This window comes from Ips typographus, linkage group LG6 (assembly GCF_016097725.1).
Source record: "Ips typographus isolate SLU linkage group LG6, UJ_Ityp_2.0, whole genome shotgun sequence".
In the NCBI taxonomy this organism is placed as follows: Eukaryota; Metazoa; Arthropoda; class Insecta; order Coleoptera; family Curculionidae; genus Ips; species Ips typographus.
This window is the reverse complement of record NC_138427.1, coordinates 7,110,404-7,128,910: the sequence shown is the minus strand read 5'-3', so window position 1 is coordinate 7,128,910 and position 18,507 is coordinate 7,110,404. Positions and strand designations below refer to the sequence as shown.

At 34.1% G+C, this 18,507-nt stretch overlaps 1 protein-coding gene across 1 annotated transcript; it reads left to right on the top strand.

Annotated features, from left to right (window-relative positions):
- The first annotated feature begins 1,179 nt into the window (after positions 1-1,179).
- On the top strand, positions 1,180-17,901 carry ovo (transcriptional regulator ovo). Its single transcript, XM_081982675.1, is given in 19 exon segments — positions 1,180-1,676; positions 1,679-1,713; positions 1,716-1,827; positions 12,753-13,433; positions 13,436-13,552; positions 13,555-13,626; positions 14,207-14,412; positions 14,467-14,531; positions 14,533-14,653; positions 14,781-14,802; positions 14,805-14,971; positions 14,973-14,991; positions 15,091-15,209; positions 15,211-15,288; positions 16,812-16,976; positions 17,088-17,232; positions 17,287-17,411; positions 17,474-17,540; positions 17,543-17,901. Coding segments are annotated over 19 exon segments (2,502 nt in total). The 5' UTR covers positions 1,180-1,633; the 3' UTR covers positions 17,686-17,901.
- The last annotated feature ends 606 nt before the right edge of the window (positions 17,902-18,507 follow it).

The window sequence follows — 18,507 nt, the reverse complement described above, 5'->3', positions numbered from 1 at the left end:
TCCAAACAAGTAAAATTTAAATTTGCATTTAAAAAAAAGTCGTAAATTCTATATTTAGTGCATTCAGTAATAAAACGACGACAAGATTAATTAATGACTTAATTAAATTGTCCTGCAGCTGGTAAGCATCCGTAAATTAACTGCTAAAAATATTTAATTACATAGTTCTTAATAAAAAAAATTCGTATGTTACGTTAGCTATATGCTGTGACAAGTACGCACTTCTAAACATCTTTTCATTCAAAATTACCTATATTAGCACCTCTCTTTTACAGGTGTGCTCATTATACCATATAAAGTTTATTGAGGTTAGTGACTTATGAATTAGGAACCAGCCACTAATTATTACGTTGAGTGTAAATTACTCAAAAATTCCATGATAATGCTTTTTGTAAATTAAAATCAGAAAAAGATTGTTTAAAATAATTAAGTGAAATAATGTGAGAATAGATTAAAATTACATTCAACATATTCAAAATGGCATTCTTGAATTGCATTTAAAACTCTTAATAACTCTGACCACACTTGTTTATCTATTCAAAACAAAATTACTTTTAAACCACCTTATATAAAGGTGATAAAAAAATGCCCTAACCAAATACCTGTCTATGTTTCTAAAAATATTCCTTGAAACAAGGGGAGACTAAATGAACTTTTCCTTACTAGTTGTATAAAGTTTTACTTTACGCAAATAGTCACAAAATGTAGAACGTTTCATGTCTGTAATCAGTTTAGAAAAGTTTTATTTTATATGTCAAAATTAGAAACATATATTGTTTCGTAGGGACTTTATTGAAACCACAAATATACTTACTGGAACAAATCATTAATCATTACTTACCTACTGCTCTATGTTAATTTTTCCTACTCTTCATTGTTTTGTACATACAAGTTGAATGCTATTTTATAGTATTTTTTTTTTATTCTCGCAGCTTTCCTTAATCTTTTCAACTTTTGTTAAATGTTTTAATAATTATATTTATTCTTAATTAGCGCTTCAATATCGAAAGTTTCTGTTGATTCACTTCTCAATAAGTTGATTAAAAATCTTCAATACTTTACGGACTTAAGGAGATACTTTAACTGTAAAATGAAGAAATGAGGGTTATTGAAACATTGACAAATTAAGGGATGCCTCTCGGGTTCTCACAAACTTATAAACATAAACTTAGGGTTCTTCCATGCTCATTGAACTGACTGATAAAAAGAAACTTGACAACACTGAATTGAGCAACTACCCCCACTCAAAAGCGGGCTAGGATATCTAACCTCCAAAGTACCACCATGTGCGGGAGACGAAGTGGAGTAGGGGGAGAGCGCGCAACGGTTCCGACCAGGTACCGGTCATCAACTTAGTCTTAGCAAGGTCCCGTGATCAGCAAGACGTGGTGTTCACTCTTTACCGTAACGTTAATCGAACAAAGCTCACGTTATCCTGGTAAAGGACAATCGCAGAGGCGGTACCCACTCTCTGTCAAGGTTTTCTTAGTGAACGGTATCTGCGGCGCGGACCCGGCGGTCGCACCACAACAAATCGGATTGTTGTTATTGCGAGCTTCGGTGTGCTCCGCTTTAGTTTTCTTTAACTCTTTGTGTCTTTGGATACTATGTGAATTTGTGTGTGACTTTTTGGATGTTTACGGTGTTTAGCTGCAATATGCCGAAGATTTTCCTGATTAAAACCGACTGCATCAGCAGCAGTTGCGATTGTTGGTAGCACCAAAAATGCGGTGCAAGGAAAAAACGATTTGGGGATTGAGAAGAGCAACGATGTGGCGTCGCCACCTTCTCCAAAGCCTCTCTCCCTCATCGTACCAAAGAAGGACGGTAAGAATTTTCCCCCAAAAATTGAAATTCTATCATTACCGGTAAATTGCACGGTTGACCTTCGTGGTATTTTTTAAAAACGAAAATAATAACGAAACCGCAAAGGTTGGCCGCTTAATTACCGATCAGTATCTCCAAGGAAGTTTTTTCCCATTTTTGTTGTTTTGCCGTACTACCACTATTACATTGATTTTTAGTGTGGTTAGCTACGGCTCAATGGTTATAGTCAATTAATCGATTTCTTATTGTCATCTTCAAGGGTAATTGTACTGTGGAGAATTGACAAAGTTACTGTTGAACTGCAAAGCGTGATTGCAACTCGCGTCAATTTTTTTGCCTTGTCTAATTAAGCCTTTACATTTTTATCGTTGCAACACAGTTAACTAATCTACTCAGTTAAATCACTTTTAATCAATCAATTAAATTAAAAGTCAGACATTAAAGGAGAAGAATATTTTTACACAAAAATACTTTTACCGATTTTGCCTTACAAGATATATTTAAATAATTAAGAGATTGCCAAACTCCTTAAATATCTCTCAATTGGTTGTTTCTTACATGATTAAGATTAGAATTTGAAAATAAACGAAATACATTTCAGTGGTTTTGTTAACAACTTTCATCATTTTTTTTGTAAACGTTCTCTGAAAGTATGAGTATCTACGTTTTGAAACGTTTGTGTTATTTTCCTTAATTATTGTTTATTTTACCTGTTAATCGATTCGTATAAACACTTAAAAAGTAGCACAATAATTACTGCTACATTGAATTATTAATAATTAACAACTTTAAATAGAGAATAATAGATTTTACTATTATCTTAATTACAATATTATTATTTTCAGAGCTTGTTTGCCTATTTCAGTATTTAAACAATGTATTATTTAAATATTGGTTTAAAAAAAAATCAAAGTATATTTATGAACTTGGTTAGGTTAGGTATATACAGAAGATCATTATAAAAACCCACAATATCTCAATTCCTGTCATAATTAACTGCAGATAAAGAAGATTTCTTTCCGGTTGTACGTTTGTTTATTTAAGATTTTAAGCTGTTAAAGAAAAGTCACGTGTTTAAACGCATTTTCTTATTTCCTTTAAAATAGTAAATTTTCCCAAAAAACTACACTTTGCTTACATTATTTTAATGCAACACCTTGTATTTCAAAAACGAAACGTTTGCAGACCTATGTTCATATGAACATTTTTCTATATTTTATGCCGTAAACCAGGGGCCCAAAATTATGCACCGATAATCGAACCACTCTAAAAGAAAATATGTCATTTAAGAAGAAAATCTGCAGACGAAGTTTTTGTCAATTATTTAATTACACAAATCTTGTAGATGAGTACAAAAAATAAATTATTTCTAATGTTTCAAACACTTTAAAGCAAATATAAACAAACTAATAAATTTGAAAGTTAGTTTGCTGTTATTAATAATACTACAATATTCTAATACTTTGTTTGAAATGTTGCAATTAGCCGAAAACAGTTCTAGTTTATTTTAGTGAGGTAAGTACCTAAAGTACCTTTATTTAATCAGATTTTGCTTTATCATAATAAAAATAAATGAAAATAAAACTTTTCTGACAAGTAATTCTTGTACTCAATGAGTAATAAACGTTTTTATGAAAAAGTAGCCTTTTCTAAAAAAATAGCATTTTCACCTTTTTGTCACTTTTCTTTATAATCTCATGTTTAAATTATGACAAATAATATTGTTTTTGAGATGAGAAATTGACGCAAAACTAAAGATAGTATTACTTAAACAATTTACAAATTGTAAATTACATTACCAGCATGACAATTGTCAACTGTCATAAATATCAAAACACGTCTTGTTTCGAAAACTGTAAGAAAACTATGTTAAACTAGAATTCTTGCAAATTTTGAGCAGTTTTGACACATTTCACAGATATGGCTTTCGATTTTTGAGGATAATTTAGCTAGGCAAGTCACGTGACCACAGTCAAAAATAACCTGTCATAAATCTTAAAAATACGTTTGTATCGAATACTACAAGAAGACTTTTCTAAACCCTGACTTTTCCAACTTTGAGCACAGTTTGACAGTCAGGTACAAGTACATTTTTAAAGTCTTTATTAAATTTCCTATCCAATAACATAGTGAGGGACAAAATCGCTTATAAAACCCACTTGGAGTGAAAAAATGATAGTTTTAAGCACATTTTTCGAATCCTCATTGAATTTCCTATCTAATGACCTGAAAAAATACTACAAAACTTGGTACAGTTGGAGAGAAAGCCGGTGTCAAAATTTGAACTGCCAGAAATACAGTTTGAAAGGACAGTCAGGGACAAAATCGCTTATAAAACCCACTTGGAGTGAGAAAATGACAGTTTTCAACTGTGGTAACTTAATTTTTTAGCCTCAACTATTAAAATCATAATCGTAACAAGTTGAATACAAAGACCCCAGACACAAAATTGCCAAGTGATGCTGCTTAAAAACTGCAAACAAAGCTCACCAAAAAAAACCACTATATTTTTAATAGCATTTATTATTTTTTTATTAGATTATGTTTACCAAAAAGTAGCTCAAATAATGCCAAGAAGAGAATTTAATACCCTTTAAGTGTCTTTTTATTTAATACCGTATAGACACAGCATTGAAACTTTACGAAGTTTGTCGCCAGAAACTTAACACTGGTGCATAAAATACGTAACTAAAACAACGGTAACTGAATCAGTCTTACTCAATAATTACAGTTAAATCATTTTCATTTTTAAGAAATCGACATTGAATGTAAGAGGTGAAAAGTTGGAAGTCCTCAGCATAAAATCACCAATTCTCCTCAAATTTCATCACAAGGCCAGTAACAGCAAAATACGCAAGTAATCATCGGCTAATAACTCGCTTCGATAACTTTTTCATTTCTCCTGGTATAATTCGCCTTGACGAAATTGCCAAAGACAAACCTTCGACGCGGAGGTTGCTTGCTTAATCGACTGTTCGAATCTTCGGACTTTTGTTGAAATCCGGCGCCGGTTCCTGTATAAATTTTTCTTACGGTCGAAAATTGCTATCTAAGCTACCTCTGTTGGTATTAGTTGTTTGTTCGCTGTTTCTAAAGAGTTGTATTTGAAAGGATCCGCTTATAAAGGGCTCCATTTACGGCTGAATAACCTTTCAATGACTGTTAGCTATGTGCCGCAACACCTGACGAAAAACGCAAGTGTGTGTAAGCCCCTTTAGGGGAGAACATAGCGGCCGTGAAACGCCACTTTGGCCAATGAGGAATCAATTTTTTTCTTGCGACACGCAGTAATTGTCTTCCATTGAATACCAATCAACTTTGTTTCTATAGTTACAAGCTTTTATGGGAGATTGTTAATAAATGGGTCAAAGTACTAGTTTTGTTGTAGTCACCTAGTTGTAAAAGCACTTTGATATAGCTTGAAGGATTTGTTATGATTTAACATCTCGGGATTACGCTGTTACTTGCCCAATTTAGTCCATTCGACCTGCTTACATGTCAATACTCGTGTATCAATAGCAAAATTTCGTTTAATCACACAAAAATATTTAATAAATTCAAATTAATACAATTGGGTTTAATGTACGTATCGGGCGCAATCTCGGCTTGGTTTCACTTTTTCGACCTTATTTCCATTTGGCATGCCGGTCACCTAGACCAGAAAATTGAAACAATCCCTTTCCTGTTAAGGCCTTTGACTTTTTCTCACTTGGTGGCAAAACCCGCTAACTGGACTCACTTTGTAAATCGAGATAAAACCAGAAACTTTACAAAAAAAAATTATCTGAAGTTAATATTCAATTTATTGAATTGACATTTACTTTCCTTAAGTAATATTGCAATTTCAGAACGTAATAAATTCCTGAAATACCTTATAACCAGTTGATTTAATGTATATTTTTAAAGTTTACCGTTATAACTTGGTCGCCTTAGACAGCCATTGGCGGCACGGATTTGATTATACAAGCTGTTATAATATAGTGGTGAGAACCTGTTTTATATCAGCAAAATGCTGCGGGATTGACATTATTACTAAATAATATTAGCAAAGTATTTTTATTGCCGTTTTAATAGTTGTTAATGATCTCCCAACCAAGATATGAATAAATATGTAGTAGTTAAACTGTTTCTAAAGATATATCTCCAGGTAATCTATAATATATATCAAATTTGTATTTGCATACGAAATTTATAGTTGGATAGCAGTTTCTCAATTTAATAGTTTAGTGAAATAACATACAGTTTGTCCTAAAATCTCTGTATGCCAAGTATAATTTTAAAATTTATTTATTCAAATGGGGTAATTGTATTAAAGTGGGTCACCTATTTGATGAAACGTTGAATTTTTGATTGTCTAAAAATTTTGCTTTGTATGGTTCAGACTGAATTTTTATGTTTGACATTAATAATTACGAATTGTAAATGAACAATAGAATAACTAGCTCAGCTACAAATAGACAAAGTTTGATAGTAAAGTGTCTAGATTTGTGTAGCAGAACTGAAATTAAAACTTAATGAAACACATCACAAATTAGATGAAACCTACGTCTCAAAAAATATCATATGAAGATATTGCCCAAAAAACTGCTTACCAAACAAAAACCGAATTTAAATTGTAAAACCTTAAATTAAAAATGATAAGTATTATTATATCAAGGAGTAGTAATCAACATAGCCTCTAAATTCATTGTGAAAGAATGATGAATGTCCAGTGTGACTTTCATCTTTCTTTCCACTTTTGTCCTGTAATAATTAGGAGTTACACTAAGTTTCAAATGTTTTTGTTTATAAAGTTTGAAATACTGCATAACTTATGTGGTAGGCTGCAGTAATACAGTTGGGTCTCCTGACTACAAAATTTAGATAGTTTCTTTAAATCTTCTAACATAGATGGTCGGAAAATATCCGTAACTTTACTTTCTTTTTGGAAAATGCATGAAAAATTTGTATCCCAGCTATTCTTGAGGCTTCAGCGACTAAAATTGAACAAACAGGGTGTTCAAAAAACAAAAAGATGAGAGTTACATTTTCAGGGAGGGTAAACCTAATCACTGGGTAAAGAGGAGTTCTACTATATTGTAATAAAAAACATACAAAAATGTTTATAAACAAAATGATAAAATATACCAATTTTTGGTATTAAAACTCAATCAGTAAACTGACGAGCACGAGAAACGAGCACTTAATATGGTAGTGATGTCAAAAAGATCATAAAAACTCTATTTATCCTAAAATTACAAAAACATGCTAGTTTCTTAGAATGGTCTATGGCTTTGTTTACTTTGTGCGTTTTGTTCTGACTAAACGCAACTCAAAATCCCGTTAACACTCAATTACAAGACCGAGAGGACCTTTGACGGTTTGATGGTACCCTTGGAAAACTTAATGCGGTGTAAACTGACCAGGCAACTTCTGTTAGTACCTGCCGGGTAGAGACCCGTTTCTGAATATTTGGATGTTTATTAGTGTTTTATTTATTGAGACTGTTCAGTTGTAACATTGGATTTTTTTAGGGCGCCAGTTTACGCCTTTTGTTATCACTTGAACAATGTAATTCCGAGTACCTGGTACTTGTAAGAAAACACCCTCAAGTCGTTGTTTTAATGTACGGTCGACTAAGGTCCCATTGTTTGGTACCACGCTTTACATACCCATGTATACCAACAAGTTCACCCTGGGCGTTGTTCCGGCTCATTTTTATCGCCAGTTTTAAAGGCCGGTCAGCGTTGCTCGCGGTTGTTTTATTACAAATACACCAGTAAATTGTTAAAAAAATTACAAAACACGTTTATTACGGGCGGATGAAAGGTCGTGCGAACAGAGAAATCGCGGTCCAATGTTAAGTTCAAGGCTTCTAAGCACATCTAGCGCAAGTGCACGGCTAAAAACGCAATCGGTGGAATTTCGTTACCTAACAATCGATGCAATCGTTTTAAAAACTTTCTCCAGTTGTGATATAATGAGGCTTATCTCATCCAGTTTGTGGGTCATTATCAGTAGATCGGTAACGAGTCGCTTTCTCTCCGAAACTAGGCCTGTGCGAACCAAAATCCGGTGATCAGTTCCGAAGTCTTTTGTTTGCATTGTTATTGATGTTTCAATTGTTGCATGTGGTAACTGCAACCAAATAATCGATGGACATTTACATTTTGAATGCATTTTTAGTATTTATTTGTTTTTAATATCCTTTTGTAGGCTTGGCTATTGTGTTCATATAGGATTTTTTTTATTTCGATATTTCAGAATCTTTTATAAAAACAAGCGTTGCTTAAGTAAGTTATTGTATTTTTTTGAAACAACCACATAATATGCAATAGATCTCGTTACACATTAAGCTAAGTTATTCAACTATATTATCACTAAGACTATTCTTGACAACCTAACCAGAAAAAAAAAGCATATTTTTAGATTAAAAAGTCTAGAACATTTATTAATCATATATTTCTAAAAATCTTAACTTAACTTAACCATTATTTGGAAATACAACAGAAATGTCTATATTGGAGTTAATTTAGAGAATGAATCACACATAACACTGTTCTTCACATAAAAGCCCATTTCATTAGCCATTATTACACACTGTATGGATGTTTCTATTTTCCATCATTATCAAGTGCCAATTGTCACTTTGCCTGTCAGTTCAGTAAAGAATCGCGTTTTCCACTGGCATTCTAGTGTATTTGTATCCAGTATCTACAAAATATATCAGTTATAAAGTAAATCCAGTTTCTGGTATAATTATCGATATTTTGTTTTACAAGACATGTTTAATTCCAAAAATTGGATTCGTTAAGTCCAGTTTTCTCGAAAACGAAATGTGATAGCGAAATCAGACAAAAATAAATTTAAGTAGAAGTGGGTGCTCTTTAACCTTTGGATAAAAGCTTTTTCCCACGTTTGCCCAACTCTAATCATCAGTATTTCTGCTCTTGAGGTTTAGTGATATTTCATAACGTTTGAGACAGTCAGACAAAGTTATTTACTGTAAATCATCCAACATCACGTTTTACCTTAAAAAGGAGACCTGAAAGGATTTTTTTAAGCCCTTTAAACATGTTCAACTACCTGCCCTAATACAGAGTCGCCAGACTTCCATTCTTTAAAGCATTTTTACGGACAATTCTTAAATTTACAGTGGTATAGGGGCCAAAGTGTCTGAAACGCTAGATTGTCAGGTTTTCTCAACCTCTCATAAATAAAGCCAATCTTGTTTTAATCTTCGGTTACTCACTCCCTACAACAGCAAGATATGTATAGGGTAAACAGCTCCATTATAAAAAGAAGTTTGTAGAGCAAACCTCCAATGATGCCAAATCATTGGGAAATCAACTTATAAATGCTCTTAGGGACTTCAATTAAGAACTGAAAAAATGACAAAAAAGGACCTGGCAACAGTTCTACGGTGGAATGGAGAACCTCGCTTCTGCTCAGCGTCTACAGAAAGTCAAGAGAGGTTGATGCTTTGCTTGGAACTTCTATTAGACTCTTCTGTTGAGTTCCAGGCGATTTCTCTCTTCACTTTGTAAATCAGGAATATAAATCTACCTGTAATAAAAAAATTTGCAGTATCTATAACTACAAAGATCTTTTAAAAAAAATCAATTTAAAAATGTATGTAATGATGCTACCCGCGTGACTAAACACTTCCTATTGTTTAATATCATAGTTGTAGACACATAACCTGGCACCGTATTCATTGCTTCATAGTGCTCCTAGAATTTTAATAGTGAATAACTCAGTCAATCCATGTTCGCCGGACGAAAAATCAACATTCAATGGGCCGATAAAATTAAAACTTTGGCATTCTAACGGCTTCTAACGTCAGGTAATAATGATTTTTTTAATTGGAACCCAGCATAGCCGTTAAATCGTCATTCAAAACTATTTTCGCAGTCAAGGTCTCCACCGTTCGAATTAAACCAGCATTTTTTTCATCGTGGGTCAACAACCACCATGAAGGATATTCGGCGTGTTTTTGTTAATTTTTTTATGGTTAACAACTGTCGTTACTTATCCGAACAATGTAATTCCGCTCTTTTTTCGATGCTAGTCAAACAAAGTGATTTAACAGATCGATGGGAAATTGCTCATACCGATCGCTAAGATATGTTTTTTTTGGGTTGGTTGATTATAAAAAAAACGACAATTTCAAACAATGAGAAGTAGAAAAAAGTAAATTAGAGGAAACAGTTGATTGCTATTAATGATTTGCTCAAGTTTGTTTTTTAAACCAAGTGTCAAAACATCATTATTTTTTATTTAGAATTAAATTGATTAGGTAACTACGGTAATAATTCTAAATTTTAAAATAAATAAGGAAAAAAAATAGTATATTACGATTTGCAATATCTCGAAATAAGCTAAGATTCCAATGACAGGCTTCTTACCACTATTAAAGTTGGCAAATTGTCCCATAAAAGGAGCAGAAGCCCATAGTCCCCTAGTTAGATAGGGGATTCAGGAAAGAAGTTTGCAAAAATTCGCAAGTTGTAAATATTTTGAACTAGAATGTAACAAAAGAATATTTAAAATTGAGCAATAGAGCTTTCAGTCTTTTAGTAATTAAACTAATAATTACTCATAAGTATCTCATAATTAACTGCTACTCTGTTTTACCTGGGTTTTTGACTTAAAACAGTTATTTACTTGTTAAAGAGAAATAAAACGAGTACTTGTCTTTGGTTTGTAGACAAGCTTATTGCTATTATCTTGAATAAAAGCGTCCAGTAACAAAATGCATAATTAACTTGCTACAAAAGTATAATTAATCCTCTGTAAGAATTTGATACATGTGGTCATTCCAGCTGAAAAAAAGTTAAGCGTGCACCATCCATATACATAAAGAATGGTATAAACAGGTCGTCTTGGACTTATTCGTCGAATACCTTTTGTGCAAATCGCCCTATACATACAAAGTTCTTATTCTTTTTGTTTTGTCGTGGATCGATATAGTTTACAAGGTCCAAATTCCTCCTTTTGTTCTGAAGCCTTTTTAACATCCTTGCTAAAAACGCAAGGGTACCGGTTTGTACGCAGGTGTCCCAGTGTTGCCAAGTCACCAAAAGTTACAATAGTAAACCAGTAATGGGAAAATACTACTGTTCTTCTAATTAGCAACGTTAGGTTAGTTAAGAGTTAGTAGGATGTGTAATTGTAAGCCAGACTAGCTTGTTTGGTGTTTAAAGCTCAAAGCTTTGATGATGAGAACAGGCAACGCCGCAATTAGTCTTCTTCACTTAACCTTGAAACTAACTACGCAGGAACGTTATGTTCAATGCCCTGCTGTCGTGAATGTATAATATTCCGTGGGCATACAACTGCCTGCTTTTTTACGGTTGGGTTACGTCAGAGCTTCGGTTTGGAAAAAAAAACAATACTTGACCGACCAAAATGAATTAATTCGATTCGGTTTCGATAAAAACGGTACCTGTCTGTGAGACCTGGACCTTTATTGATATTCATTAACAGCTAAAGAAGTGAAAATCTCCCCGACTGCTTTTGGTTTCGACCATCGAGTTGCGTAGTCTCAGCGAGAGAAAAAAAACTGATCGTTGAGCAACCAAGAATTTGTCGCTCATTCCGTTTTCCATATCTGTCACGAAAATGGAATCGGGACGAGATATAATTGCGACGATAAACGAGATTTCGACATTTCCTAAGGTCATTTTCAATGTTACACAAAAAAAAAAACGAGCTTTAAGTACACAGATATCGTATGTTACGTGGGGGTCTAGTTACACAATGCTCTTTCTGGTCATCGCTAGAACTGGTTTGGTTTTCAATGCTAAATGTATGTAGGTGATGGCAAAAATGTCGTCTGTATGTTATTATTTCAACTATTTAGTTAACCTAGACTTGGAAACAAACAAAAGAAGAATAATAGTACTTTAGGAAACTTGTAACTAAAAGGTTGCTTGCTTAACGGCTCATCAAATTCTCCAATAATAACTCAGTATAGTGTGTTCTTGATGATGATACTAACAGAGGTAAAAACTTTAGCATTGTAATAGGGCATTTTCCTACTATGCTTATATTCAATAAGTAATTTTTATAACAAATTACACAATATACAGAGTGTCTTCTTATAAATTACTAGTTGGACGTTTAGACTAATTTGTTCTACTATTAATATCAATTAAACTTTAAATTAGTAAATTTTATATAATTTGTAATTATTTCAACACTCTTAATTCAAATTAACAATGCTTGCTGTTACACATAATTATTATTTTATATTATAGAACAAAATTACTATAATGTCCATTTAAGTCAAATAAAACCCTTAATCAATCTCCATCAATCTACAATGAGTGTTACACAAAAACGTTAAATACAAGAATGTTGGCGAATGTGTTCTTTAAAATTATTAACGTGTGTACAGGGTGATTCAAATTTAACAAACTTTCGTTTTTGACAAATAATACCCTGTTTTTTAATACACTTTTAAAATTCAATTTTATTTTTTACATGAAGCTCTCAAAGGATATGATAAAATTTACTTCACTCTATGGTTGGCCCACTCTGTATTTGAAAATTCTGAAAATACTGATTAACCCACAGTCACGTTACCTTTACCAAAAAGTAGAAAATGAAATTTTAAAGTGTAAATAAAACATAACGACATTATTCAAAATTTGCTTTTATCCTTACTTATTCAAGGATGGCTATCGACCTTAGCGTAAATATACGATACTCGTATTTTTGTTGTTATACAAACGGAGTTCCCTAGTGTAAATGCTTACTAAATTAAGTGCCTACTTACTTTTTCAAGGCTGCCAATCGGACGACGAACCGCTTATATTTAAATACATTTAAAATTTTGAATCTCCAAAATTGACCTGAGATTTTCTCCAGTTTATTAGAGCTTAAATACCACTTTATTTACATTGCTGAATTTGCAAATAAAAAATATATTTTTGTTACAGACAAAAAGCAGGATGAAAAATCCAAGTCAAAAGCTCCTTCCCCTACTGAAGACGCCAAATCACCCACAGAAACAGTCCCTCCTAGACGATTTATATCATCAATATTGGGTGGAGAAATTCCTTATGGAAGCCATAGAGGCCACGTCCTCACCAGGGCGGAACGAAAGGAATATCCTCCGGTAGTCTCCCCCAACAAGGTATCCTTACCTTCCACCCCTAAGCCAAAAGAAGACGTCCCAAAACCTCAGAACCTCGCCCCAATTAGACATTTTTCAGTGATACAAAGAACTCCCAAAACAGCATCAAAACGGGAAGAAGACACTGACGTGCGGTTGCCCAGTACCACTCAAGTGCATCAGGAACCCGAACAAGACCAACCTATTGATTACCACATACCGAAAAGAAAGGGCGAGGTTGAGGATGAAGAAGAGGAAAGGCGAATTCGGGAACAACGACGCTCACATTGCTCTAAAGTGAACAAACCCTTTATCAATGTTAGAGCAATAGTTGGAAAACTTCCTATGGTAACGTCAGCCGCAGCTGGACACGGTCGGACCACCTCCGGAACCGGAGGCTCTAACTCTGGAGGTGGTTCTAACGGTTCGGGAAGTGGTGGTTCTATTAACTTTAGTGGCGGTTCGGGGGGTGGCGGAGGCGGAGGTGGTTTAGGAAGTGGCACCGGTGCGGTGGAATGAACCCTGGGAGAGACGGACGGCAGAATTATGGACCTAGCAGTCCTCCTACGGGGTCTTTACCACCTTTTTACGAGTCACTAAAAGGAGGTAACAATGGGAATGGTTACATGCAAACAGCACATTTTCCTCATCATACATGGTGTCTGGACAACAAAATATGGATTGCGATACTGGACAGGGTAAACTAATTATTTTGATTTAAAAATGCAAAGGTTTCAAATCCATTTTTAAAAATCGTGTAACTTGAGTTTAACGGTGTTTTACAACTTTAAACCAATTCGTACAGTGGATTTAAAATTGATGCAAAGTTGTGTGACTTGTAAAGACTAAAATTATTTGATTTTTCCATGTCAAAAAGGAACATTTTTACCAAGATTTCGATGCTAAAAAATTACAAAACCATCACTGTTTTATACAGAACTTACTTATATCTTAATCAGAACTCAATATAGCATATTTTTAGTAAAGAGATTAATATTTAATATCAACTACTTGGACTATTTTAGCAGTTGCTTCAGGACGAAGGTGATCTCAAAAAGTAATATTTAGTAAGTTGCTTTTATCTCTAATTCCCTAGCTCAGTTAAACGTAAAAATAGTTCTGTACGGCTGAAAACTTAGTAAAGCAAACACTTGAAAAAATTTTGATTTTATAACAGAAAAATTGTACTCTTTGCAAGGCATCGCAACATTTAGTGTAAACATCGTCTTATACTCAAGACCATATTCTCAAATTACGGAACAGCTTTTCTCCATGCAGGAACTGGCCACCTGTCCATAAACAGTGGACAGGCATCACCCAAACAGTACTCAACCCTGCAAAACGCCTCCTACGGAATAATAATGAAAGATGAGACTGATCTGGATCTGTACGAAAACAAAATGGATCCAATGAACCAACTACTGCCTAACAGTTATGCGGGATATGACGAGAGTATGATGGTGGACATGGTGACTGGAGCTGTGGTGAGTTTGTGTATATTTCTGCAATTAGCAAGTCTAATGGTTGGGTTGTTCCAGGTCGATCCGTTGCAGTTTACTGCGACTTTAACGTTTTCAAGTAGTGCAGAACACGCGTTACTAAAAGTTATCGGACGCCACTGACTTGTCTTCCTTCCTACAAAGACTGCCCAATGAAGAACAAACTGACAACGACGAGGTCAGCAACAACATTCACAGTCCTAGTACTGAATCCTCACAGCTTCAGGTAAGTTTCGAGAAAGATGTTTTGTCATGTCTATTGTCTGGTATTTTTGCATAATTGACAAAATAGCAGTACAAGAACATGATGTACAATGAAAGACAATAGACATGACAATCATGTTTGAATTCAGGTCGATCAAAACATCGAACCATTCACGAGCAGATGCTAACCTCAAGAAATCAGTATGAACCAGGAAGGTCGGGGTACAACCACTCGCAGTTTTCCAAAATGTATCAAGACTCTTTACCTGCTTACTCCTCATCGTTGAACTCCTCAACGGACTCCATGCAAGTGCAAATGCAGCAACAACAGATGCTCTCATCCCGCTCTCAGTTTTAACGGTAAATATTTTATCAAAAACAACAAAGTGTTTCTTCAAGTTCAACTTCTATATAAATTTTTGTACTACTACTTGGTTACTAAATGAAATATATTTCTAGGTAGTGGACTCGAGTTGGACTCACCTACAACGATGTCACTACCAAGCCCAGGAGCGACTTCCTGTTCCTTAGATGGTGATGGTGGAGCTTTGAGTCCTCCAGCTAGCAGTGTGAGTGGTGGGGGGTAGAAGGGAAAGTGCTTCCTCTGGAGAAGTGGCCCCGTCCCTACAGGGCAGGGTAAATGTCTTGCAACAGAGGGTAAGCAATTTGATGCAGGCAGATAGGCGTGTGGTGTTGAGGGATCTGGCAACGACTCTATATCCAAACGGGCGTTTACTAAAATTTTGATTATTGAATTTCAAAGAAAAGTTGGTATAAAGTCGTTGCTTTTGTACAGAATAGAACTGCCCTAGTCAAACTGTTGCTTATTTTCTCCAGCATGTTCTTGTTAGGCTAAGTAGGGTCGGTGAGGTTCACAGATGTCGTGCAAGATTTTTCAGAAACCCTTTCAGATTAGTAAACTGTAGATAATATTTTTATTTTATTTTTTGGGGATATTTATCATATAATGACGAATTTGTGTAATTATAATCTTCTGAATAAGATAATGAACAGAAAAGTTACTTGAAGTTTTCTTGTTGAGGTGGTGGACATTATTATTTGTATGATGTCACTGTACATAAAGCTTTATTGAAATACGGTGTTCAAAAATTCATTGGTTTACCATTTAAATATCAAAAAATTTGTAAAAATGTTAACACGGACGAGAGGAACAGTGAGTAAAACTTGTAAATGTTTTGCATGATTCAAGCTTACTTTTAGACCTATTTTTAGCTAAGAAAACAATTAATAAGGATTTAAAACTGTTAAAGCTAAAAAAACTAAAAGTATCTGCCAACAATGTATTTGGCATCTGAATTTCTGAACACCCATATACATTATCTTTATCTTAACTTCAACGTGAGTGGGTCTTCTCCTGGTAAATACTCCAGTAGGCCATTAAAGGTAGTTTCGGAATATTTCCTCTCCCTCCATCATGTGGCCCAGATATTTTAGCTTCTTCTTTGTCATCTTCTTAGAACCTTCTTATTTGTTACCATGTCTATCTCAAATGCTTCCATCAGTAAATCCATAACGTATAACGTCCAGGACTTCATCTCATATTATAGCATATCGAGAAAACGTAGCATCTCAATATTCTGATCCTAAGTTGTAATTTAAGATCTTATCACATTTCCCATTCTGTTAAATATGGTTATGGCTTATCCAATTGTTCATTTAATTTCTTCAGTGTATTCATTATCTTCATTGACGTAATAAGTATTTGAATATGCTTACTGACTTTTCCTACTCGTTCTTCGTTGATCCAAAGGTTTCCTGTTTGCTGAACTGATTTTGTAAAATTTGGCCTTTTTGATATCTAAAATAAGTCCGCTTTTTTGCTGCTCGTCACTACTTGATAAAGGAAGCTCTGTAAATTTGCTATTGCATCGGTGATAAGTATGGTGTCATCTGCATACCGGATATTGATAATGGGTATTCTAGTAATTTTTATTCCCATTGTTTCCTCCCCAATGAATAATAGTGGCCATAGTACACATCCTTGCCTTACACCACTTTGTATTTTTACTCTGACAGTCCTTTATTCACTTATAAGCCGTCTGGTCGTAGTATAAATAATTTCATGTCTATATTTTTACTTTAAATCAATTAACTTAAATATTGTTAAGTAAAAACTGTTCCTATGATGGCCTGTGTTTTTATTCCAGTTTCTCTTACAGCTCGGTCTGCCCAACGAGGTCCAACTGGAATTCGTAAATGGTGGTCATGGCATCAAAAACCCCCTGGCTAACCAAGAAACAGCTCGACAAGGCCCCAGGACTGAAGACAAGGCCAAAGTAGCTTCGGTCACGACGGAAGACGGCCAAACAACTTTTTGTTGTAAGGTACGCACATGCAAAGTAAGAAATAATTTTCTATTTTAAGCTCCAAGAGCTGTTTTACTAAATTTTACTGTTTTGATGGTTTATTATAAAAGGTGTGTTTTACATTTACAGGTGTGCAATAAAACTTTCGCCCTTCAAAGGTTACTTAACCGACACATGAAGTGTCATTCAGATATTAAAAGGTACCTTTGCACTTTCTGCGGGAAGGGATTTAATGACACCTTTGACCTAAAAAGGCACACTAGGACGCATACAGGTAGTTTGTTTTTATACAATGTTTACTTGTTGAACTAAATTGATAATTATTCAGGTGTACGACCCTACAAATGTGGATTGTGTGAAAAATCATTTACACAAAGATGTTCCTTGGAGTCGCATTGTTTGAAGGTTCACGGAGTCCAGCACCAGTACGCTTATAAAGAGCGAAGGACAAAGGTAATGTAATAGTAACTTTAAACTTGAATATAGTAATAAAAAAATAATTGTACCCAATATAGGTTTATGTATGCGAAGAGTGCGGTCACACCACTTCAGAACCAGAAGTGCACTACCTCCATTTGAAAGAGAACACCCTTACAGCCCTGCGTTGCTAAAATTTTACGACAAAAGGCATTTCAAGTTTACCAACTCGAATTTTGCTAACATGCTTTGCAAGTACGAACTTAATATTATTTGGACAAACTTGTCGCCCATCGAACAAGGGAAATAATAATTTAGTATCCGTCCAATAGAAGAAAGTACACTAAATGCTAGCGTATTAGATACTTATTTTCTTTTACTTGGAGGGTCAATAAATCTGTTTAAATCTCTTCTGTGATAATTTTTATTAAATTTAATCGTTTCAAACGTGTAATAGTTATATTATCTAGCGAGCACTTTGTAAGTTATTTTCTCTCTGCGTACAAAGTTCTTCCGTCTACGAAAATTTACGACTAAAAGTTTGCAATTAGGACTTTTACTTATAAATTTTCTAAAAGCCGGAAGATACAAGCGAACTTGGTATTTAATAATAAAGCACTTTCAACGAACTATTTATAAGGTTTAGTAAATAGAATGTTAAATCCATTTTTGCTTGTAGTATAATTGTAACTTTTGGCTAGCTAGACAATCGCATTATAGTTTTAATGCGTCTTACAGAAAAGCCAAACTCAATAATAAAATCGGGTTATTCGTGCAATCATGGTGAATGGAACTGGGTAATAAAGTTAGATTTTATTTTAATTAAGTCACTAAACTCTCATTTTGCACTAGTGGGTTTTATGGGAATATCTAGCACGAGTTTAGCCCATACAAAGATTCATCATCAGCACTGAGTTTTTTTTTTTATTTTTGATAATATAATTATAACAATTTCTCATCTAAATGTAAATTCTCAAATACTCACCGATATTCTCATAAAACTATTTCTGGTGCTACAAACTAGTTTTCCACTACACAAACGAGGAAAACTATGGTGCTATCACCTAAACAATACTACTAAAATCTTAATAGTTATAATATAAGGCATGTTTGTGATTTTTCGAATGTTGTG